Source organism: Agelaius phoeniceus, chromosome 2, assembly GCF_051311805.1.
Source record: "Agelaius phoeniceus isolate bAgePho1 chromosome 2, bAgePho1.hap1, whole genome shotgun sequence".
In the NCBI taxonomy this organism is placed as follows: domain Eukaryota; kingdom Metazoa; phylum Chordata; class Aves; order Passeriformes; family Icteridae; genus Agelaius; species Agelaius phoeniceus.
Genome location: NC_135266.1, coordinates 11,634,738 through 11,659,444, shown reverse-complemented (window position 1 = coordinate 11,659,444; position 24,707 = coordinate 11,634,738). Strand labels below are relative to the sequence as shown.

At 41.9% G+C, this 24,707-nt stretch overlaps 1 protein-coding gene and 1 pseudogene across 1 annotated transcript; both read right to left on the bottom strand.

Moving 5' to 3' along the window:
• Positions 1 to 2,014: 2,014 nt before the first annotated feature.
• On the bottom strand, positions 2,015 to 2,870 carry LOC129117529 (pre-mRNA-splicing factor ISY1 homolog pseudogene; annotated as a pseudogene).
• Positions 2,871 to 14,130: 11,260 nt separating this feature from the next.
• TASL (TLR adaptor interacting with endolysosomal SLC15A4) lies at positions 14,131 to 23,434 on the bottom strand. The gene is made up of 2 exons (XM_054628179.2): positions 23,278 to 23,434; positions 14,131 to 16,263 (listed from the first exon to the last, which is right to left on the bottom strand). Exon 2 carries the CDS (start codon positions 16,260 to 16,262, stop codon positions 15,387 to 15,389), a length of 876 nt encoding a protein of 291 aa, XP_054484154.2. The 5' UTR covers position 16,263; positions 23,278 to 23,434; the 3' UTR covers positions 14,131 to 15,386.
• Between the last annotated feature and the right edge of the window lie 1,273 nt (positions 23,435 to 24,707).

Below are 24,707 nucleotides of genomic sequence, written 5' to 3'. Positions count from 1 at the left end.
GTGAAGATCTATAGCTATAAGAACACACCAAGGAGGTATGGGACTTCAGAAATCTGATTAACAACAGTATGGGACTCTAGAAATAGAACAAGAACACAGACCCAGAGTAGCCAGGTTGTATAAGCCTCATGTCCCTGTCATACAATGTCTTTGTACAGATTATGGAGACTTTTGTACATCAGGGACTCTGTGATGATTACAACCTCTTGCTCCCCTGTGGGTTGTAAGGGCCCTCCTTTCTTATCCTTATCTGGGTGCCCTGATTTCATCTTAGACCTCCTTGTTTCTGCAGGGGTGACTGCTGCTGGCTGTGACTGCTTTTGTGGTTCAGCTGGAACCTGGACAGTGGTAACATCCACGGGTTCTACTGCTGCACTGTTAGACTCTCTCTCTTTGAGGCAGGAGGAGGGTTTCCCACCAGCTGGGGAGATGTATTCCTTCAGTATCTGGCCCATCTCACGCATCTCCTTTACCAGAACCCCCAGCCTATCTGGGTGGTTCATTTCTGAGGTGGGCTCTGGGGCAGGGTCAGGCCCTGGGGCAGCATCCCTAGTCTCTGGGGTAGGTATCAGGGTGGTTACCCAGATCAATCTCCCCTTATCTCTCAATGCTAAACAGAATCAGACTATCAGCAACACCAACCACTGTATGATATCATTAGCATTTAGAGAAGGTTTGAACCCTTCAAAAACTGGTGGGGCAGACCCAAAGAGCTGGGTGAAGGGTTGGCAGAAAATTTCCCATGGTGTCATTTCCTCACAGTGGGTACCATTATTAAAGTAATTCCAAAACCACAGAGTTGGTGTGTGACAGCTCTGAATCCATGTGCCTCCCTTCCAGAGGAAATTAAAAATACATTAATTCCTTACCTTATTAACGCATAAAGCAAACTAGATAACAGCCACAGTAGCCTTAGTTGTACAACCCATGTTTAGAAATGGGCCTGCAAATGGGGGAAAGGTAGCCACAACCACTGCCACCCAAACCAGGGTAAGATAGACCACATGGTGATGCCTAAAGAGGTTTCTATCTGCAGCACACAAAAATTAGATTATTCAAGAGCTGTCACTCTTTTTTCACCCTTTTTCTCTCAATGCCCTCGGGCCCCACCGCTGGGTGCCAAAATCTGTCCTGGTTTACAAGACAGGTGTCTGCTAGGGAAGGCAGGAGCCTCGCTTTGAATGGAGAATTCTTCCTTCCTCCAAATTATTAGAACTTTGAAATTAAGGGGCTCTCAGGCAAAGATATGGGATTAGGAATAACAGTTCTTTACTAGTGTGTATAATAAAGCAAACAAAAAAAAAAAGCTACAGAATTAACAAACAGACACAAACCAGCGGCGCTTTCCCCTTGGGTGCAGTTCCGGGCACGGCCGGCAGGGGCGCTGCTGCTCCCGGGGGCGGGGCCAGTGCAGTGCCTCCTCTGCGGCTGCAGGGGGCGCTGTGGGGCGGGCTCGGGCAGCACCCGGCAATGGCGGCTCGGCCCAGAGGGCAAGGGACGGAGGAGAGAGGAGAGGCTTTGATCCACAAACCCTGGGGCAGCCGATCCTAGTGCCCCTGCAGGACTCTGGGAAGCAGCAGGCTGGAACAGCAGGGATGAGCAGAAATCCTGGGGCAGTGGGCGAGAAAGTATCAAAATTCCCCGGCAATAGCTGGAACCTGCAGATGTCCTGGTAGGGCAGGGGGATGCAGGGCCCAGCAGCAGGAGAAAGGTTCCCCACTGGGTTATGGTGGTGGCAGCCAACTCCTTTCCCCAGGCTGCAGGTCTGACCATCCTCCTCTGAAGCCGTACAGCAAGAGAGAGGGGCTGCCTGCAAACCCATCTCCTCTGCCCCCCATTCTCACAGTATCCCTGCTCCCTTGCCCCACCCAAGAGAACACTCCCAAAAACTCCCTAAGGAGTTCCCCTCACGCTGTCTCAAGTACCTGGCCATCAGTGCTTCTCAGCAACTCAATAGGGAAAAATTCCACACTAACAAGGGAAAACAGAAAAATCCCAACCCCCAACATTACTGTTACAGTCCTAAAAGTGTGTTTGACTCCTCGCTCTGTGCCAGAAGGGTTTCACTGGCATACTTCTGGAGCAGCTCTATCTTCTTTCTTTGTACAAGAGCTTTCTCAATCTCCTGTTGAGCTGGCACTGTAACATGTGCAATTAATTTCTGTTGGCCATCTTTACCTTCTCTCTCCTTGCCACCTTCCTCATCAGACTCTTCTCATGGACAGCATATGTTTTCTTTTTCCTCCTCCTCCTCACCTCTTGCTACTTGTGCTTCTCTCTCCTTCTTCCATTTTTCCACTGCTTCTGCTATAATTTTCTTCTCATGTTCCTGCTCCAGGGGCTCCAGAATCCCATCATCTTCATCCCTGTAGCCATAGTACTTAGCGTCAATGTCCTCCATAAGCTCAGCCTGAGTCTTCCGTGGGGGTGGCAGGGATTCCTTTTCAAAAAACTCCCCAACTGCTGGCAAGTCCTTTGCAGCCCCAAAGTATTTGTAGCCTCTGTTTTCTGGAACTTCTTTCCCTTCATGATCTAACATTTTCAGGCCAATCCTAGCATAATCAGGACCTCCCAGCTCCTTTACTCTGTATTCCCAGTGTTCTTTCTCCCTCAGAAGTTTTTTTGATTTCATCATTCAGGTCACGAATTCTGAATTCACCCAATCCAGCATTCTGGATCTGTGCCACTTTCTTAGAAATCTCCCCAATGCTCTGTCTCCTCCATTTCTCAGCTTCAGGCAGCTCATTGCACTCTGATGCAAGGAAAGGCCTTTGCCCCTTGACTTTTCCTTCCTTGAGCTGGGCTTGCCAGAATCTTGCCAAGGCTGTCCTGGCCTTCTCTGCATTGTGAGCCATGGTCCTGCTGTGCCCCTCAGCCCCACCAAACACGGGCTGCACACAGCAGCTCCAAGCCCCAGAACCAAACCCAGCCCCACTCCCCTATGGGCCTGTGGCTCTCTCTTCTCCCTCTTTACTCTTCTCGCAAGATTATTTGCAGCAATTAATTTTAAGTTCTTAAGTCCTTAACCTTGAATTTTGTCTGCAGCAGTTTAGAAATACTTAGCTCACCAAAAAAATTTTACTGCCGAAACAGACAAAGTCAGAATACAACCTGACACCCTGTGGGTCAGGGTGGTGGTAGCAGTCCCATTAAATTGTGGCTGCAGCCCTCCTGGAGTGACAGATGTGGTTCTGTTGAAGCAGTGATCCTGTAGAAAGGTGGAGTTTTCTTCTGAAGGTCCAGTGTTGGCATAGAAGGGTCTGGTCTTCCTCTGGGAATCTAGTGGGCAAAGGCTGCCTGTGATGTTTTGAATCTCAGATTATATCCAGGTAGGAATGCTTGGCTCCTCCCCCTGGGTGGAGCAGCTCACAATGGGATGAGGTAATTTTTATCAGTCATGCAGAGAGACTCAATGGGCCATTAACAGAAGATCTCTCCATGAGGGAGAGATCATGGGATGGTCATGGAAGAGATAAAGAACACTGCCCCACCTGGTTTTAACAGATGGTGATAGAATACATCTGGTTACATCTTGCATTGCATTTTAAGACAGCTAAATATTACTTTTTTACATTGTAAGATATATAGTTGTTTTCTTTTAAAGGATAAGATGACTCTGACTAAAACAGCTGTGATGAAACACTGACAAACACCTGTTTGTGGATAAAGAAGATACAGTGTGCTCACCCTTGATTTTGTCAAAGATTCCATTGCTCATTGCAATCTCTGCTTATCTAATCTCTGTTTGATCTTCCATAGATAACACAGAAGAGTCAGTTATGATTCTACATTATGCCTGTTACTGACTGTAAGCTGTTTTAGTGTTTTCCTTTGTTTCATTTTACTGTCATAGATACATGACTGTTTAGAAAGGTGTAATCTCAAATTCTTCAAATTCCTAAAATGGTCACTGCTGATATATCGAATACATGATGTGAATTTACTGATTTTATTATAGGCATTATTCATAAGATGCTATTACTGTATTTATAGCCGGCTTCTTATTTGCTTTAACATCTCTTTGCGTAGTTATCTAAGAGACATAAGTTGTTTCAGGATCCTTTTTTTTGTTCTCTAGCTGCTTAGGCATCTCTTGGACCAGGTTAGCTCTCTGGCTAGTCCCTGCACTGCCTCTATGGTTTGACCCAATGCTGTCTCATAATTTTTTTTCAGAGTTCCAAAAAAAGATAAAAAGATATCTGAGCTTCATTGAAAGCCTCCTCCAAACTGCTAGTCAAGTGGTTTTCCCCAGTTATTATTACAGAAGCACTCCAGCAGTTTGCTGTGTTTGAAGCACTTCTATCCTGAAGGAAACTTCAGAGGGATCCAGGTACTCGAAGGTTTGATTAGTCTTTAACCCCAAGGCATTTACTCATAACTGCTATTCTTAGGAACCTTGTTTTAAAATGTGTTCAGGGAATTCCCTCCCAGTTGGAGCTTGGGCAGTGGCCAGGCCTTGGCTCTACCTGGATGGAGAATCTGCCAATACACCCAGATGTTATCTGCATCAAAACTAAATTCAGATCACTTTGACTTGGCAACTTGACCCTTTATATATGACAGCTGAACCTATTTTTAGAGTGAGCTTGTGAATTATTATCTGGAAATAATTATCCAAGCCCTCACTAAATTGAGGTTTGTCGACTGTTTGCAGACTCTGAGATGATGTGCAGTATTCCAGAGATTCCTAATTATCTAATTTTGCATGTATTATTAATTACGTGTATTATCTGAAATATTCTTAATTGGTGTACCTGACTTATTCCTGATTGCTGTCAGTTTCTTGTTCATTACATGTATTGTTTTGCCTTGATGTTTCTTCATGCTCATAACCAAACTCATGCATCTTATTTTAAGAAAACCAAAATAAGGAGAATTTAGTGCCTTAAGAACTTCCAAATAATGTAATGTGTGCATTAGAAATTTAGACAACAAATCATCTTGAATAATGCAATATTTACATTATTAGAAATTTAGAAAAAAGATCATCAAATCTAAATCCCAACTGAGTGAAAGCCTAATTGATTCATTGGCTTGAAGAGAGGGTGTGCTTGTGCTTTATCATCAGCAGGTTCAAAGCAGTCACCTGTTCGTTCAATCAGACACCAATCACCTCCAAGAAAATGAGGCCCAGTGGAAAGAGAAATAACCTAATCACCATGCAGCCTTCGTGGCCAGAACAGGAACAGAAGCAGGACTGCCAAGACATATCTGTGTCTAAAAACTGCAGAGGCAATTTGCCAACAAAAGCCTTATGTCATCATGATGGTATAGTGTTCCTACTAACCTTCTTCATGGAAGGTTCCTTACTCCCTGTTCCAGGATCCAGGAGGACATCCAGTGATGTCAAAGACCAGCGTTTCCAGCTAATGAACATTCTCCTGAGTCTCAGCTACGTGGACTTCAAAACAATGGTAATTTATTTCCATTTCCCTAAGAGACATTGGACATTATTCTTTTGTTTTCTCATGCTGTGAAACCCTGTGCCAATGACATGATAGAATGTGATATGTTTGGTTGATTGTAATCTTTTATATATCTTATCCCATATCTAATAGATAACCAGTGATAACCTTAATGAGATAAAATCCTCACAAGAGCTAGCTGTTTTAACATCAGAACATATAAACCTTTTTTAAATTAATGAAAAGGGTGAGATGTCGTAGATAGGTAGAAGAATTATGAAAGGAAAACCTTATGAAATGCTAAAATTGCCAAAGTTGGCCTGTCATCTCTTCTAAGTGCAGCTAACAAGAAATTTGCAAGTTCACTTGTGGAGCTATTTTGAGAATGAGAAGTTGTTTAACACAACAGTTCTGAGGGTGAAAAACAAATGCACCTGTGTGAACAATAAGATTTGTGTCATGAGGCCTCACAAAGGAAAAATGTAAATCTATCTAGAGATAGAAAATTTGATAGACATATACAATGGCCCTTTCTGACCAATGAACTGAGTTTCACTGGGTTTAACTAGTTTCACTAGTTAAATTAGTTAAACCTGGTGAGTTTCATTAGTTTACAATTAGGTTTAACACAGTGCCTTCTGATATTTCCTACAAATATGAGCTTTGTGAATAAAGAATTGGCTTTCTGCATGAAGAAAATGGAGTCTTGGTGGATTTATTCCAACACTCAAGTAACTGTCTTTCCTTGCAAATTGTCATTGTGCATCCTGGATCAAAGCACTTCCTGGGAGTCTCAGGTTTCTCTCTTATTCATTGCTTCTTTGTTCTCTCTTTCTTTGCTCTCTTTCTTCTCATCTAAATACAATTTTTTAAGGTTTTCTCTCCTCATACCTCCTAATTCCTGTGATCTGAACCCATGAGTCTTTTCCCCGCATTTCATTCTACTTTCACATTCTTTCTCTCTGGTCTCTGCCTCCAGTTCCTGTGGCAGGTGTTGACACAAGCCCAGTGCTGTACATTTCACCACACACTGGGCAGCCCCACTCAGCTCTCCAGGGCTGTTTTCACTGAACACTGGCCTCTTCTGATCTGTTTGTGTCTTACCAATCTTGTCATTCCCTCTGCTTCTTTCCCACTTGTCCCTAGCCAACAGTACTGCAAACTTTTATATGCCCACTCAGTCCTTCCAGTTCAATGATATTTTTTCATCTTAAAATATCTCCTTTCTATTCCCTTTCCTTTCTTCTATGAGCATAATTCCCTGTTTCAGCTATGACTTCTAAGTCTTCCTAGACAAATGATTTTTGCAACTCTGTTGACCACAGCTCTAGATCCTTTCACATCCTTTACCTGACATCACACTTTTTCCTATTTCCTTCTTCATTATTTTTCTTGATAAAATAACTGTTGAGCATGCCAAATTCAAATTACATTTCAACCTTTTGGTTCCATTACACTTTACCTTTTCATGTCTTCATTTTTCTTGTAAAACTTTGCCCTTCCTTTTAAATTCAATGTCCTCTGTCTCCATGTCTTCATGTCCCCAGTATATTTTCTTTTGCATTTCTCCTGAATTCTTTTTTATCTTTTTATCTTTACCTTCAGAGTACAAAGATGTTTTATTCTATTCTGCATAAACAACAATTTAAAAAACCCTTTAATTCTATTTGGTTTCACAATAGCTACATCTTCAGTGTCCTTTTACCTTACGTTTATTCCGCATGCCAAATACAAACCTGTTGCTGTGTCCATCAACAGACACAGATGGCTCTTGTCCAAGTTCTCAGCTTCTGCATTCTCAAGCACTACAAAATCCTTGACTGATTCAGTCCTGCCTTCCCCACCCTTCTACAAAAAAAGTTTTACTATTTCCTTGTTTTGAGCACATCAATCTTCTCTCTTAATTCTTCCACTGCAATCCTGCCTTCATATCATCAAACATGAATAAAAATGAAGTGTTACATCTCCTTACAGCCTTACCTTATTCTATCTATCAAAAGCAAGACAAATAAATAATAATAGCAATAACAAATCATGCATGGAAACATGCATGAGATTATGAAAGTTGAACATCTCACTGTGAAAACATCAATCTAACTTGGTACATCTAACAGAAAGCTTCTCTCCCAGTCACATCAATGAAGTTACTGTTCATATATTTTGGATAAATTTTCCTTCTTTGTGTTAAAGGTTTCCATCTGGTACCTTACTTAAACTGACTAATACTTTGTTTAATGACTTAGTCCACTGAGGTCATGACTTGCAAAGAAAAGTGCTATTTAATTGGAGTCAAGATGATACAACTTGCCTATAACAAAACTTGGCTTTTAAATATTATTTTTAAATTTGTATTTGAAAGATCATACTGTTTTTCATCTTCTTTTGCTTTACTGTTTTTTTAAATATGTTAATCACATCTAACAGTCAAGGATCAGAGGCTTCAGTGACTTCATTCGATAAAAATACAATTAATGGAATTTTCCCATGTGCTGTTGTTCATGTAAGCAGAATAAGGAAACAGGTCACTGATGAACTTCATTTCACAGTACTTGACAACTGGCATGCAAACAAAATGCAATCTCAAACTGGTTTATCTTCTTACTACTGCCTTTGATCTTCAATTGCACATTTCTATACATCAATAGTTCAATAACCTTTATAGTGTATGCAATGACAGCTGATATCAGATTAATTGATCATTACACAAGTACCTTAGAAATATGATGAAATAATTAGTAAATAATCATCTTCCTGACTGAAAGGCAATATATTTTTTTACAAAGGGATGAATCTAGCATTTCAATAATTTCAAATTGATTTAATGAATGTGATTCCATCAGAAACCATTCTGCTTTGCTCCAGTCTTCAAAAGTACACTTATTAATAGACCTTCCATTTTCCATAAGAGTGCTCTGGACTCTATGTTCAGTCTGGATTTTCTTTTTTTTTTTTTTGCAATAGGTCATAGGCTAACAGAAATAAGAAACTTTACTATACTTGTTTTATAAAGCTTATGTTGCTGTAATCAATTCATTTTAATAGTTTTTCCAATGACTAAAACTCTAGCTTCTTATCTAAATTTAGCTGGTCAAGGCCTGAACTAAAAGTAGGATGAAGGGGGAAAAAAGCTACCTTAGATCTGCTCTGTACATCACCATTGATTCAGTTGTGTAACATCCCTGTGACATCCTTATGCCAAAGGAGAGCACATTGCAAGTCACCTGGACAGAAGGGATGCAACCAAAGGACAAAGTAACAGAAGAAGAAAATAGCAAGACCAGAGGAAAGGAAATTGAATTAAGTGCTCACAGATCAGAGTTTCTAAGGTAAGATGATAAAGCAAATTGTACACAAAGAGCTGGTAGCCAGATTGGAACTAAAACTGTAAATTGGATGCTATAGGTTTGAAGAATGTAAATTGAAGCAAAAATTAGTTCTGTGAATTAAAAATAATTAACTAGTTCTTTTTTCTACTAATAGATTTCTTTCTATCATTGCACCCAATCCAAATGTCACATCTGTCTATAATGAACTGTGAAGATTTATATAAAATTGAATGTCTTAATAGCAATTTGAGTTGCACACTTGTATGGCTTTGAATGTACTTTAGTCAAGCACTGGGCTTCTTTAGTAACACTTTGGCCAGCTTTTGCTAAATAGGTCACCTAAACCTTGAGATTAATTGGCTTAAAATGCTGTAACTGAAAAGCTCTAACCTCTCTTTCTTAAAATTGGTAAGCCTATCTTGGTTAAGATCTTTCTTTTTTTCTTTTGATATGGTTTCTATGTAGAAATGCATAGGAATATGTCACCTGTGTTAAAATGGTACTGACCAAATTATTACTGGTTGGTTTCTATCTGTTCCATCTCTACCCTCCAAACAGGATCCATTTTCAGTCAAGGCACCTTGTGTGTAAAGATGAACGTTAGACAACTGCATCAATGAAAATACCAAAGTCAGCTCTGCCAACTATGATTTTATTCTCATAGTCTAGCTCAGGTTACAGAAAAATTTATTTGTAAAAAAAGCCACTGCATGGCCTGACTCTGTAATTCCTGTCTTTCCCATTCCCATTGCTTGTTCTTAAGAAAGGTTTCCTATCCCACTTTGTGTTTAGCAAGCAAAGTTCAGTAAAGAAGGGAAATAGAGCTGAGACAGCCAGTGTGGGCTCTGGAGGAAGGTTGTGGAGTGGCCACTGCTCCAGGAGCAGCATCAGCAGCCCCAGGTTCCAGTCACCCCCAGGAGCAGGAGTGGAGGCTGGAACACGTCTGTCCAGCAGAGCTGGTGGGCACTGCTGTGTGTCCTGCCCAGGTGTGGCTGCAGAGAGAAGGAACAAAACCCCAACTGGGATCCTACAACTCCTTATGCTTGAAAAATGCCATGGGTGGAGCTGGGAGATTGCTGTCTTTACAGTACAGAGACACTCCTTCCATCCAGGGAGTGGCTGGAAATGCTGCCATCCCTCAGGCTTGTCTTCCCTGGGGAGATTGTGAAACCTCTTTCCTCAGCTGCCCACCATCTCCCAGTTTGTTTCACAAATTCAGCTCTGCAAGGGCTTCCTCCACCTTCACAGGAGTCCCTCACTTCTCCCACAGGAACTCAGGCCATCACCAGCCTTTGCCTCCCCATCTCCCTTTGCCAGTGGTTCCCTCCAGATGTTCAAGATCTGACTCTGCCATCAGACTGATTGTTCTGGTTGTTAAGGGAGCCAGGATCATCTTCTGTGAGGGGGGATTATAGGGGCAAGGGGCGATTAGAGAGCACAGCTTGCAAAACCACCAAATGTAGAGTTGCATGGCAGGAGGATGGCGAGAAATGCTGGGGCAGTCCTGGAGGTTTTGACATGGCAGAAATGCAGGAGCCCTCAGTGACCAGCTGTGTGGAAAGCTAAAGCTGGAGTGTCACATTGTGAAGGACAGCAGCACAGAGTTCAGTAATAACCAGATGTTAACAAAATGAGGCACTGTTAATACTCCTAGAGGGGATTTCCACTTCAAGCAAGGTAGTTCATTCAACATTTGCCCTGAAAGAGATGTAAGAAGGTGTGAGAATGAGCCTCAGGAGCATTGTTCCCTTCAGCCCTTAGAAAACCTGCCTAATGTTCCGAAAAGCCATCCTAATCCTGTCAGCAGAAATGCCTGAGAGGCAGCAAACCAGCTCTTCCCAGTGCAGCAGAAGCAGAAATAATGCTGCAGTGCACAGAATAATTCTGGTTTGACCTAAACTTCTGTTCCTTTACATGTTAGTCATATTCTGCTACACATTTCTAAACTGCAAATGCCCTTCAAAGACAGTGATGGTTTTACCCAGCACAACACAAATTGGTGAGCAGGTCTCAGTCCACATTAGCTGGCATGGCTCCACCAGCTAGAGACCAGCCCTGTCAATTTGGTTGCCAATACATTGATTTTGGCTGCTGTCATGCTCACACTCTGTTTTCATTATATTGTTGTCATTACATTGCAAGGGTTCCATATTGCTAGAGTTTCATACCTCCTTGATGTTTCTCATAGGCATCTCCTCTAGGCACTAACTCTTCCGTTTTCTCACAGTAGCCAACTGACTCCAGATCCCTCTCAACCAACCAATCCACTCTTCTGTAACACTCTTCTTATTGGCTGTGGCCTGTAAAGTCAGGCCTGCTCCTAATCTTTAATAATTAACCCAGCTGAAACTCTTTAGGGCATAAGATTACTTTCTATACAACCTTTATTTACTTATATTCTATCCCCCTACAACACTCTATGTAATTAATGCAGATGGAGAAATTCATGTCCCTTCTGAGCACTGTCCATAGCCACTGTGTGAGTCTGTCAGAGAGGGGGTTGCTGTGAACAGAGAGGTGCCAAGCAGGCACACACCAGCTGTTGCATTTAATGAGGTGTGTGGCAAGTTAGTAACTTCACCAGTTACCAAAAGGGTGGCAGTCCTTTCATATGTCAGTATTGGTTTAAAGAATGCAGTGAGATGTCACTGCAACATGCTGATTGATCTCCCTGAATTGATAATTATCCTTCCTGAATCTGGGAGAACAAGGGATGTCTCCCAGCCCATACTGTCCATAGCAGCAAGATAGGTTACAGCAATTCTGATAATCAAGGTAACAAAACCTGCAGTCCCTCTTACTCCCTCCTGCCCAAGCCATTTATACTGGCAGCTGGTTACATCCCAGCAGGTCCTCTCTCAGAGAGAAACCTGTGGTAGGAAGAAGCTCAGGGAAGGGATAGTCCTAAATAAATCCCCACTGCTTCAATCTTTGAAAGGACAGTAGAAGGGGAATGAGATGAACCTTGGGGTGCTGGGAGGTCCCAGCTTCCCCAAGGTGAAATTCCAGCAGTATGCCTGGCTGGAGTCAGCACTGTAGAACTTCTTTTATTTCAGTTTTAAATGCTGGCTTTTTGCCTTCATCTGAACCTAACAACCAGAGCATGAAATGCTCACTTTCACATTCAGCACAAAGCCCAGTCTTCACTTTATATCAATTTTTCTTCCCTCCAGTGTTTCTTGGTACAGACAAGAAATCAAGGCCAGCAAAGGGGTTAAAATCAAAGGCAGGACCTACAGGTTGCAACAAATTTGACAAAGTCCTTTTCCCTCTGTTTTCTCCCTCTGCCAAGGGCTTTTCTTGTCACACTACACAGTCCAACCTTCCTGGAGTCCAGGAGTAATGTTCATCTGCCACAGTGATGGGTTCAGACTATTGGAGGCACAGTTACAACATCTATAAACAATAAAATTCCAAGCTGCTATAATCATGTTGTCAGCAATGAGTAATATGTTCTGCAAAAAAATGCCTAAGGAAGCTGCTGGAGTGTGCTGAAGGTGGCTATAAACTCTCCTTCTGAGAACGGTTTCTTGACAGCTGGTCAAAATTTCAACCAAAGAGTTACTGAAATGTTCATGACAATTTTCTTTGCCTTCTTAAATTATGTTAGTCATATTAAAATAGCCATACTGTTAGGATGTATTGCGAGAGCAGAATTCAAACTCTCCTCTCCCTCTCCCTCTCCTCTCCACACACTATCTAGACACAGGGATTCCGATCAGCATTTTGACAAGCTCATGTCAAGAAATTATGTATGCCCCTGACTAAAAATTAATTAAGAGAGCTACTAAAAAATTGGGATCTCTCTCTTTAAATGCTTGACCCTGAGGCAGAAGAGGAGGTGGGGGAGAGAGAGAGGGGGAGAGAGAAAACGATAATCGCTTTAGATAACAACCTGAGTCATGCTAATAGCAGCCTAATTGCTATCCAAGTGCTTTCAGCAGGAAACAGGCACACCTAGAGAGGCACCTGTGCAGAGCAAGATTAGGTTTAAATGGAAGAAGGACAGAGATATAAATGCACTTTCATCTGAGTATAGTAGATAGGAAGAAATGGTTGTTTATGTACAAACTGCCTGACATTCAAGAGGTGCTTCAGATAATGGCACGTGGCTGGTATGCAATTCATGTGAGAAACAGGCACACTACAGGGCTCAGAGTGAAATGGGCATTTATATTTAGGCAGAGAAAAGAAAATAACTGTATGTGGGGAAGAAATGGCTGATGCTGTCTTTCCAGAATAAATCAGCTTCTGCAATGATTATGACCTTTTTATAAAATAAAATGAAGTTAGTAATGTCAGTCTGACAATACAAAATAGGATCTTTTTTTTGAAAGTCAGTATGACTGCAGGAAGTATGAGTTGCTTGGAAGAAAGCTGCCTGAGAATGGAATGGTTTGTAGTTGATTGATAAATATCAAACATGCCCTTCATATGCATGAGCCTGTTTGTGTGTATTTAAGTTGTTGCTCTGCATTGCTGTTCTCTGAGCACTGCCCCTGGCTCTGGCTGCAGCCCCTGGCACAGCAGCTGTGGGGTTTCCACCCGGGTTTGGGCAGAGCCCTTGGCCCCTGTTCTCCAGCTGCCCTCCCTCTTTGCTGTTTCTGTTCTGAGAAAGAGGACATGGTGACCAGGTGCTGCCCACGTGTCTGGGTGGAAATGAAGATTGGGATTTCTGAGTAAGAGATGATAAAATGCTGCTCGGTTTGTGGAGGACGAGCTCTGTGGAGTGGGGAGAGCTGAGTGCAAGAATTGATTGTGGCCTCTAATGGAGAGTCAGATCTTTCAGCAAGGGTATTGATTTACTCATTCAACTCTGCAAGTTGCTTTCCACTACATCTTTGCAACTGAAATTCAGTGATGTGAATGTCAATAGGCATGAACAAAAGCCTAGTGTTTTGAAAAGCCTGAATCTGTATCTGTAGGATATAAAAGCTGTTACATTTCCATGCTTTTGCTCTCCTCTGGAAGTCATTTTTCCAGGTTGTTGGTAATGGATGTTGCATGCAGAATGTATGTGTGTGCCTATGCATTACCATGATTGTTATTTTCCCCTAAAAATAGCCCTTTTTTATTATTTGTAAATAGCATTTGATCACAGTCTAGAAATATTGCATGACAGAAATTATCTGTCTTGAATTGCTGAATAATAGTATTTGGGTAGGCTGTTAGAGCAATAGAGGTACACCCTCTGGATTTAAGCATCACAGGTTCTCATGGCAACTTTTTTTAATACCTGCACATGCAGGAAAATATGCTGGGCTATCCCAGTAATCTCTGGAAAAACAGCAGCAACAGAATAAGCTGGCATGTTTATCACCTTACATTTGGAATTTGAAATAGATATAAAAATCTGCTTTAAATAAAATACATCAATAAATAAATATGGGGGAAAAGCACATAAAAGCCAAAACAACACTGTGGAAACAATAACATGAAATAATTTCATGAATATTTAGTATAAATTAGTATTTATATTATACTGATACTCAGAATTTCAACCAATGATGGATTGGCATTGTCAATATACATTATGAACACTCAGAGTAGGTACCAACCCTTGCCATAAGGCAGCTCTGGTTATTGTTTCTTTCTTCTTTGTTAAGACTTGCTGAAATTTTACAAAATAGGACCTTCTATTAGAAGGTCCTATTACATCAAGTTCAAATGACCTTGATCTATGATACAACAATCCTAACAAAAGAATTTTTCAGTCACAGTGTCAAATGCTCCATTTCAGCTTTTCTTCTGCATTCCAGGGCACTGTTCACATTAATCCAACTGGCTTTGGAGTAGCCATTTGCCTTCAACATGCAATTCTCATAACAAAGGTCAATTTTCTTTCCTCTTCTGCCTTTATTACTATTGCTGTCCCCACATGACCCCTCCACAGGGTCAGGTGTGTAAGCACCTGGCCAAGGTGGCGTCTGTCTGTGATCACAGGTCCCCAGTGCTCATTGTGAGGGTTCAAGCCAGTGCAAAGCACACAGGTTTACACACTCACTCCAGAGGATGCTGTCTGTTTGGAAACAGCTTGTGCTTCACAAAAAGGGAGGGTAGCTCTTGAACAGGAAGACACCAATTAAATTATTAGGGTTAGCATAGAAAGAGCTGTAAACTGTCTATCCCTTAATGTCTTTAAGAACAAATTATAAAACCTTCTGTGAGGAATATCCTCAAGTAAAGCCCTTAAGGGCAGGGAGGTGAAGTGGATGACAACCTAAATTCTTTATTTCTGTGGCTGTGCCATCACTGTGCTTGCTTGTCCTCACATGAGTGTAAGCCTGCATAAGCACAGACCCAGAGGTAGGATGGCAGCTGCCAGAGAGAGGAAATTTGAAATGATTCTTCAAGTATGTGGGGCAGAAAGAGAACACCTGAGCACCTGGAAGAGTTTCATATGCTCTAAGTATTTTTTTCTGTGAAACTTTTTTAAATGTCTGAGGTTCATTAAAAAAGCTTAAAATAAAAAAAATAACTTACTGGTCCAGAGTAGGAGCTGCACAGCACAGGAGTACAGGTAGTTTTACTCGTTTAATATGTACTGAAAGGTTTTATTTAAGTGGTGGATGGTAAATAAATTTTTATTAAGCAGAAAGTATCTTAAACCAAAAACCAACTTTGAAGAACATAAAAACTGTCTAGCATTCCAACACTAAGCATTAATGTGACTGTATTGGGAGATATGCAGAGTAGGTGTGCTCATTTCTGAGGAAACCTTCCCACTGGCTATTTGTAAGAAGCGGCTAATGACGATGTCTTTGGCCTTGACAGCCTCCATGTTCCTCTCCCGGGATATCTGCATGCTGATTTGGTCCACGTTGGTCATGATTAGCTCCGAGGCCAGGATCTGGGTGGGAGATGCCCTGTTGGCTGTGCTGTCCATGATGTACTGCTTGTACAGTTCCAGCAGCTTCTGCTCCAGGTAGTCATTGAGGGCCGAGTCGGAGAGGGGCTGCAGGTGGGGCCCCAGGCTGGCCAGCCGCCAGCACGAGGAGTGGCCCTGGCCTGGCCTGCGGATGGTGTCACTCATGGGGGGAGCCTTCACGGACTCCATGGCCGGAGGGATCTCCGAGGACTCCAAGAAGGGGCCTATGCCACTGTCACAAGCAAAATCTGTGGTGACCGAGCTGATTGGCACCACGTAGTCCCCAGCTATATGCAAATCGTTGTAGTTCTTGCAAATGCTCTTGCAGGAAGGTGGAACCCGGTAGGTGACTTTTTTGGTCAGCTCCTCACAGACATGCGTAGCTGGAGGTGGCTGCCCTGTGGGTGTTGGGTGCTGGACAGGTTGTGGGAGATTGTCCTTCTGCCTTCTGCTGTGCTTGCTGCCTCTAGAGCAGACTGAGGAAATGTGCTTGCCAGCAGATCTGCATCTCTGAAGGAGGCTTTTTCCTTGTGCTTCGCCTGTGGAAGAATAACTAATGGAGCTCATTTCATACACCCCTTCATCAGGCAAACTCTCGTAGAGCGCAGGGTTCAGGTCTTCCCAAAGGTAGGTGATTCTGTGAAGGTAACCTTCTGACAGCATCCTTCTCCAAGGGAAAGGAACCACCAGCAGACACAAAAATGATAAGAACAAGTTAATTACAAAATGTTCATTTTAAACTCCCTGAGCTGTGATTTCTCTTACCAGTCTGTTACTAGCTGCAAAGAGACGGCTCCAATTTGGACATGAGCAGGAGTGTCTCTGCCTTACTGGGCACTTGAGTCAGTGAGTGAAGTGACCAGCCAGTGTCCCTGTTGTGCTGAATCTCACCAAAGCATATCTTGTATAACACAATGTATTGCACATCCAATGCATCCAATGGATAGTGAGTTGTGGAGAGAGGGACAAGTCTTTTGTTGTGGAATAGCAGCTGTAATAGCTTACACTAAAATGCATCTAATTTTGCCCTGGAGTTCATTAAGAAGCCAGGGATTTCCCCCTTTTTCTTATATGCTTTTAAGAAGTCAGGGGTTTCCCCTTTGTCTCATATGATTTGAAGCAACTTTTGTTATGTGTGGTTTGTTAGCTGCCTCTGAACTTTGGTGATTTGATATTCATATTGAGAGTACCACCCCTTCTGTTCCAGACTAATCAACAACTGTAGGTGTTGTTCCTTTTTCATTAAAAAATCTCAGACCATTAAATTTGCACTTTGCACTTCTGCATTGCAATCAGGATGGAATTAACGGTCTCTACTTTTTATACGTGAAAATGTCAGTGGAAAAAGCAAAACGTTTTGGAGGCATGATTCATCTGGCCTGGTTTAGCCACCTAAATCAAAATGAAGTGAATTGTGTCCTAGATTTGCTTATCACTCTCCAGTTGCTATAAAAGGATTTTAAACTAGATCCTAGACATAGATATCTGCAGGGTACTTTTGAGGAGACAGATTTCAGTGCAATGCACAGGAAAGTGCACATTTCAGAATACTCCAGCTTGCTCTTTCACTGTGGGATTAGCCATACCACAGCTCTGGAATCAGTTTTCATTGCATGCAAAGGCACAGTTGGGTTCCAGCAGTCACTAACTCTCTCCACTCTCTGAGCAGGCAGCTCAGACCCAAAAGCTGCACAGAAATGTTAGTAATTAAAGACAGGATTTGCCAGCAAGGACACACATGCTGTAAATATCCTTCCCAAGCTTTGGCAGCTGGACTACCAAAAAAATTGTTTTAAATCCACCTCTGTCTTTTTTTTTTTTTGGACAGATGTCAAGGATACAATCAATGGGAAAGATGTTCTAAAGAAATTGTTTGGTCCAGCAAAGAGAAGGCAGATTTAAAGTAAAAATAAATTAAAATTATTAAATTTTTTTTATATATATACTAAAAATGGTCTTTTCCAAGAGTGAAGGGACTCTCATTTCTTAGTAAAGTTTTCATGTGTCACAGTTGCTAATGCAAAATGCTGCACTAATAATTGTTGGCTAAATCCTGTCTAAGCATGGAGATAGACTTTGCATAAATGTCACAGTGTGAGACAAGACTTTCCTTGGGAGAAGGGAATCACTTCCACACCATGAAGAAGGTAGAAGAGAAAGGTGAAAATAACCTTCCTTCAGGCAGAAATATTAATGGGAATTAGATGTGTCCAAACACTTGCTTTGGTGACCCTGGATTCTCTTTGTTGCTCCCAGTTGTGTGAGATTTCCCAAAGTCAGTAACATTTAATTAAAAGTGACCTATTTACACATAAGGGAGGAAAATCATGTTTGGGGCTTGGCAGTTCTTGTAGTATGCTGCTGTTGTCTTGCTTTGGCTTTTAGCTGTAATTAAGGTGCCCCCATAGAAATCTTACCCAAATGTTAGAGCTGCTCAGGTTATCAACTCTGTCTTCTGCTTCTGTTCCCCTTTTGCAAAGGCTTCTCTTCCCTCCCTTCCCTTCTCTATCCAGGGCCCAGATGTCCCTATTGCAAAGTCACTACTAACCGTGGCTAGCTTGAATCTGGAACTATTATGCATTCATTTGTATGTTATTTTTAAGGTGGATTTGGAAAAATGAGTGGAAATGTAACATACAGCCTGTCCACTGCTCAACCAACATAGGCAAGGGCAGTTGTGCTCAGGCAGCATGTGACACTTTGGTCTTTCCTGCTCCCCAGATGTGACTTGTTTCTGCCATAAGGTGCTACAGGAGGGAAATGAAACCATTGGTTTCATTTCTTTGCACTGCATTCTGCTATGCTTATTTTAAGAGTGTTGGAGCACACTGAGAACAGGAGTGGAAACAAAAGAATTGGCAAATTCAAAAATATTAGGGTCTCATTGTTCTCACAGTTGTGTGTTCTGCTGAATGAGTTACAAGATTGGCCTCTGAAGCTGGCAAAGGCTGCCACACTGATCTGGCTCTTCCCAGCTCTGCATGGAAATCTGAGAGAAATTTTGATAGGAGTGCTGAGAGCATGAATGCAAAAGGGAGGTGCATGTATCTCTGGTGTTTCTTGTCCTAGTACTTGATATAATATATGCCTGACAAGTTATTATCCCATCACTCCAACTGTCATGCAACTGTGCCACCTTTAATTTTTGCATTTTAAATCTGATAAGGATTGCAGTTTCCATTAATTCTGCTTTCTCGTGCCTCTTCTCTTAATCCCCTCTCCATGCACACCAGGATTCCAAGGGCACAGAGATTATATCTGATGTCTTTCAATATTTGGGTTTCATGCTCCTTAAATCCAGATTTCACTTACATCTGCCTGAAAATAATTGTGTAACTTTTTGTTGCACAAGGAAAACCAGTCCCTTTTACAATTGTGATCTGACACATTTTGCGTATAAGATGAACAAAAAGAATTTTCCTTGTGTTTCTAATGTCCTGGCAATGGGCACTGACTACACTCTGTCTAAGCCTAGTGGAGATAGAGGGAGAAGACTGCCTGGTTTACACTGTCTTTTCTATCTGACATAGTCTTTATTACAGTCAGATGATCTTAAAAACTCATATGTCTTCCTCGAGGTTTTTGTTCAGTTCTTCAGCAGAAGAAAAGCCTGAAGGCAGGATGAATGTTCAGGGTCACATGGAGAATCCAGGGGTATTACCAGTGTATGGCAGCAAATTTGCTAGGTTGTAGTGCTTGTAGACAGTGCCAATGTTTGCATAAAGAACTCAAATTACAGTCTGAGAGCAGGAAAACAGAATGGGAGTTCTTGGCTCTCATGGATAAGCACTTACGGAAAGCCTGAGAAGTGTGCACAGAGTTATGATAAATTGTGTCCTGTTCAAAAACTTAAGCAAGATGAAAAGTTGCTAGAGAGAATGGAAAGAACATCATGCCCACTGAGATCACAGCTCAGTGGGGAAAGAGACATTCTTCTGCATTGCAAAAGGAGGGGATGGAAACTCATAGAAGAGACAATCTTGTGTTGCATATGTCTGGCTTTCAGATCCCTGACCAGGGCTCTGAATGACATTAAAGTTGTGCTGCTGGAGACTGGAGCTCAGCTCTTATCACAGAGTATACCTTGAGTTCTAGCTGATTTACTAGATGAGATCCCAGATGACAGTCTCCCTGTCTTGAGAGAACTCAAATCCTATGGATCTGTCTGATTTTTTTCCCTATTTTAAGAGACATTTTTCCAGTTTGTGGAGATACAAAAATCCCCTCAGTGAGGTGTGGGATCCACCTCAGATTGCCAGACACACATGCAAGAGTCCTGGCAAGCAGCATAGTCTGTAGAGCAAGCTTACAAGTATTGCAGGACCCATATCTCACCTTCCCCTGGGGCTAGTGTGGAACAGCTCCCAGGAAGCCTCAGTGCAGCCAGCACTGAGAAACCAGGACAGTGAAGAAGGCAGTATAATGAGCTGTGCACATGGGTAAGTAGAGCCTCTCCTTAATGCCTGAAGCCTACAGATCTTTGGTATCTGAACCTCATTTGGCTTGGGTAAAGGGAATGTTAATGACACCAAATTGTGTGGTGAGATGGACACATTTTACAGAGGGACCTGCCCAGGCTGGAAGGTGGGACAGCAATAGCAGCATCAGGATAACAAAGGCAAGTGGCAGCTCCTGCACTGGATGACACAACTAAAGAGCCCAGCACAGGATTTGTGTGCCTGGGGAGCCTTGCTGAGAGGAGCTGGAGCACAACAAGGGGACCCTGAGCCAGCAGAGCGGGGCTGCAGCAATGAGGAAAATCAGATCCTGAGCTGCACCCATGGGGGCACAGCTGGCTGAGACAGAGACAGGATCTTCCCACTCAGCATTTGTCAGGCTGCCCCTGGAGCATCCAGTTCTGGTTCCAAAAAATTCAGACAAGATGTGGACAGACTGGAGATGGTCCAATGGAGGGCCAAGAAGATGATAAAAGGGTGGAAAAGCTGCCTTGTGAGGAAAGTTTTAAGGAGTTAGGACCCTTCTCCCTGGAGAAAAGAAAACGTGGGGAAGGGGACAGCTCATCATAGTATTCCAGTGTCTGCAACTGCAAAGAAGACAGAGGCTCTCTCTTCACAAGCAGCCACATGGAGAAGACAAGTGGCAATGAGCACAAGTTGCATTGGAATAGAATCACAGAATCACATAGGCTGGAAAAGGCCTCTAAGATCATTAAGTCCAACCATTCATCCAGCGCCACCATGTTCACTGCTAAACCATGTCCCCAGTGCTCCCAGGGAAAAGAGGTAAGAGAAGGAAATTTTTACAGTGAGAACAATCAATGACTGGAACAACCTCACCAGAGACGTGGGGGAGTCCCCTTCGCTGGATGTTTTCAAGGTGGGATTGGACAAGGTTCTACATTGTGGATACCATGGGACAGAGAGAGAAACGGCAAGCGTTTCTCACAGCGGCTTGTGAGAATTTTTAGGGAGTTGTAAGGGTGTGATAGCTTGTTAAGTATAAACAATCTACAGGTGGTGTTTTTCTACTTCGTCTGTCTGCTCTTCTCAAGGACAGTGTGTGAGGAAGATGTTTTTGTTGGTTAGACAATCAAATAGAATCTATCGTATCACTCTATATAAACCACGCGGTTCTCTTGAATAAAGCTTCTTTGCTCTTTCTACAATACTGCCTCCCGCCTGTTCCTGTGTCATTCTCAATGCATGAGTGACACTACATAATCTCATCTAGGCTTCCTCTCCCATGAAATGTTGGACCAGATGATATTTTGAGGTCCTTTCCAACCTATGCTTCTCTCTGACTATAATTCTACAATAGCAGTGGCTGCTGTTTGATGTAGGAGTGGTTCACTTTGCCCACAGCAGAGGAGAAGATGAATAGCCAGAGGGTGGTTTTGCACAAGCATCCAAATGCTGCCCACTACATTTGTCATTTCCTCTCCCTGAGGCTGCTGCTCTGAAAGATCCAGGGACCAGGAGATGCACCAAGAGGCTCTTTAAGCAGTCATTGTGAGCCAAACCACTCTTGTCCCTCCCCACATCTCTCTTGACTCCCATCTTCTGTTCCTCCCGCAGGAGAAAACATAAGCCCTGTTCATCGTCTTTATTCACACGTCAACAGTTGAAGAGATGTGGAAAAGCTGGAGTACCTCACCCATGGGGGAATGTGAGCTGGTTCGAGGGGAACAAGTAGGTTTGAAAGAATAATAATCCTGTATATCAAGAGTATGAGGGAATCTGCTGGAAAGACAGGCTAAATGAAGCAAGAGGGGAGACATCTTCCCCAAGAAGTCTACTATACTGTTGAATGCTCTTGTTATACAAACGCCTACCAATTTTTGATCATGCTAAATGGATGGCAATGAGTTTCAGGAGCATTCAGCTTCTTTAATTTAGAAATAAATACATTCTCAGTGTATTTCTGAGTGCTGTTGTATCTTTAAGTTGAGTTGGGGAGGACGTACTTCCGTAAAAATACAATGAAAACTGTATTTACTGTTGGTAAATATAGCTTCTTGAGCTCTCAAAGTTTTCCACCCAAGTTTTTTTTCCACCCAGTTCAAGTTCTTTAAAACATCATACAGACCAAGCCTGGTTCATAATTTTCCATACTTTTCTTCATCATCTATGTCTATACAAAGTTGGTTTAGGACCCCATCAATCTGGTTGGATAGCATTTTACATCTCATACCCACAGCTGTAAACAACAGCGTGAAATCTGAGGCAGGAAAGAATCAGGTTCTACATTGATAAGGAAGACTTGACTACATAATATTTCTACCCTGTGCTTTTATCATTTTCTTCCTGGTGTGGAAATAATTTCATGTCTCTGGATGTCTGTGTTAATTTTAATGAGTCGTTAGCTGTTATGACTGAACTACATGTACTGCAACATTTTGAATCTAAGCTTTTGAAGTAGAGAGGCAATAAATTGACATGAACTCTTACAGAAGAGAACACACTGTCTAGAAATTAAAAGAATAAATGGTAAAGCAAGAAAGACAGAAAAGGATGAAAGTGTTTCCCAGAAAGAGTGAAGAAATGGAGGAGGCATGTTGTGCATGTATACCCTTGTCAAGCTGTGAATCTGCAGCAAACCAGGAAATTCACAGAGAATTGGAAAAAATTAATTTCTTTGTTTATAATTTTAACATCATCGTATTCTCAGAGAAGTCTCATCTTTCTTCTTATGAACTTTTTTTTTAAATATGATGCCCACATTACCCTATTTTGTTGCCTGGTTTTATTTATAATCTACAAATAGAGTACTCCAGTTGGAGGACATTACTTAGTACAGTAACATGCACAGAAATTTCAATAACAACATCTTAATTATTATAAAAGAAACACAGCTAGTAAGGCTCACTAGCTGAAAAACCAGTTTAGTCTGATTTTATGAAAGTCTTTAGAAGTATCAGAGGAAAAAATTTGTTATCATTTTGAAGTCTCATTGCAACCACAGTTGCTCATGGTTGTGAAGATGGCACCCTAGAAATGGCACCTTAGAAATGTTCTCATCATTTCTTAAGGCAGCAGTAAGTGTCTGTGGACAGAAGCTGAGACTCTGCAAACACATGTGCATTCAAAACAGAAAAAAGTGCATTCTCATTCTACCAACTATCAACTGTGGTGCCACACAAACAGAACCAAGCCACTTTGATAAGCAAGGACAACATTTTCATACATTTATATAATATGCAGAATATTTTAGTTCTTACCTCCAAAGATACAGCAGCTGGCCAGGTACAGAAAAATTGATGTCTTCTAACTAGTTTGAAGCTTCCTGTGGGTCTGTCCTACCCCAAAATGCAACGTTCTGTTTTTATTTCCTTTTTAATTGCACTTCGAAGATAACATCTGTTTTACTTCTAAACCTCTATAGCAAAGAAGTATAGAAAGAAAGTCCCTTAGGAAATGAGGGGGTTTTATAACTGACTGAACTGCAACACGCTGAACTTGCTTCCTCTTTTATGTCCAAATAAAACTTCATTGTGAAACTGTGTACTGTTAAAATAGCTGATTTCAAAACTCTCAGTCCAGGCAGATGGACTGTTGTAAGAAAAAAAAGCCCTGGTGAGTCAAACACTCAGAACAATCTTAGAGAAACTGTTCATCTGTTGGCCGCTTACAGTGCACCCCATTTCAGCCATCACTCTCCTTTTAGCTGACATGGCGAGACATCTTGACAGGTCAAGATTGTCAGGCCAAATAGGTTGGAAGAGTGAGGTGCCAAAGCAAAAATGCATTGCACAGCAGGCCTACTTTGTTGTCTGCAGACCCTTGTACATATAATTTTCCACCAAGCAGCACAGCACAGCGTCTTTCTCAGGTTTTGCTTTGGCAAACTTGACAACATTTGTCAGGACAAGTTAGATCTGAAAGTTAGGCCTTGTCTGTTTTAGCACTCAGTACCATAGCCAGGAAGTTTGTCTTGGGAGGGGCAGTGGATGAAAATACCTGGGGCAAGTAGGAATTCATCCAGCAAGTGTAAGGTGTGAGAACAGTGAATATGGCTTTGAGATTGGTGTTGGAGTATTCCTTATGGGCAGAAGACAAATACTGTTTGAAACACATAATGGACTGTTTGAATTGATCCCAATAGGATAGACAGAATTTGCTTTAAAAGGCATCATTATGCATCCATACATTGCAATAATAAGAGAAATCTATTAGAAATATATTTTAATTCTCACTGAATTGTAACTTCCTCATTCAGTACCATGTGTTCTTCTCAGAAGCCTCCACCTCTGCCAGCCAGAAACAAAACTTCTGTTAATGTCATTTTCCTAATTATTTACTATGATGCAACATACGATTGGGGATAATATCAGACTTCTTCCAAAGTCTTCTTAGACATAGGCATGAAAAAAATACAAGTGTCATTCTGTCCCTACCTACACATTTGTAGTTAATTCATAGAGCAGTTTAACAAGTGATATTGTACCCAGTCATATGCCATGCTAGGATCAACAGCATCTAAAACTGGACCAGCACAAAAACTGGACAACACTGGCAGTTTAATGCAAGTCTCATCAGCTATCTTTGCTGTAAAAGTTCTCCCTGTGTGGCCTAGACTGCAAGGCAATATGTATTCTATTTGCCATCTGTTAGAGGTCTGGCAGTTATCTTCTGTTAATTGGGCAGTTTT

Bases quoted from the DNA above. Each gene is read 5' to 3' on its own strand.
- TASL (XM_054628179.2), bottom strand. From the start codon at position 16,262: ATGCTGTCAGAAGGTTACCTTCACAGAATCACCTACCTTTGGGAAGAC.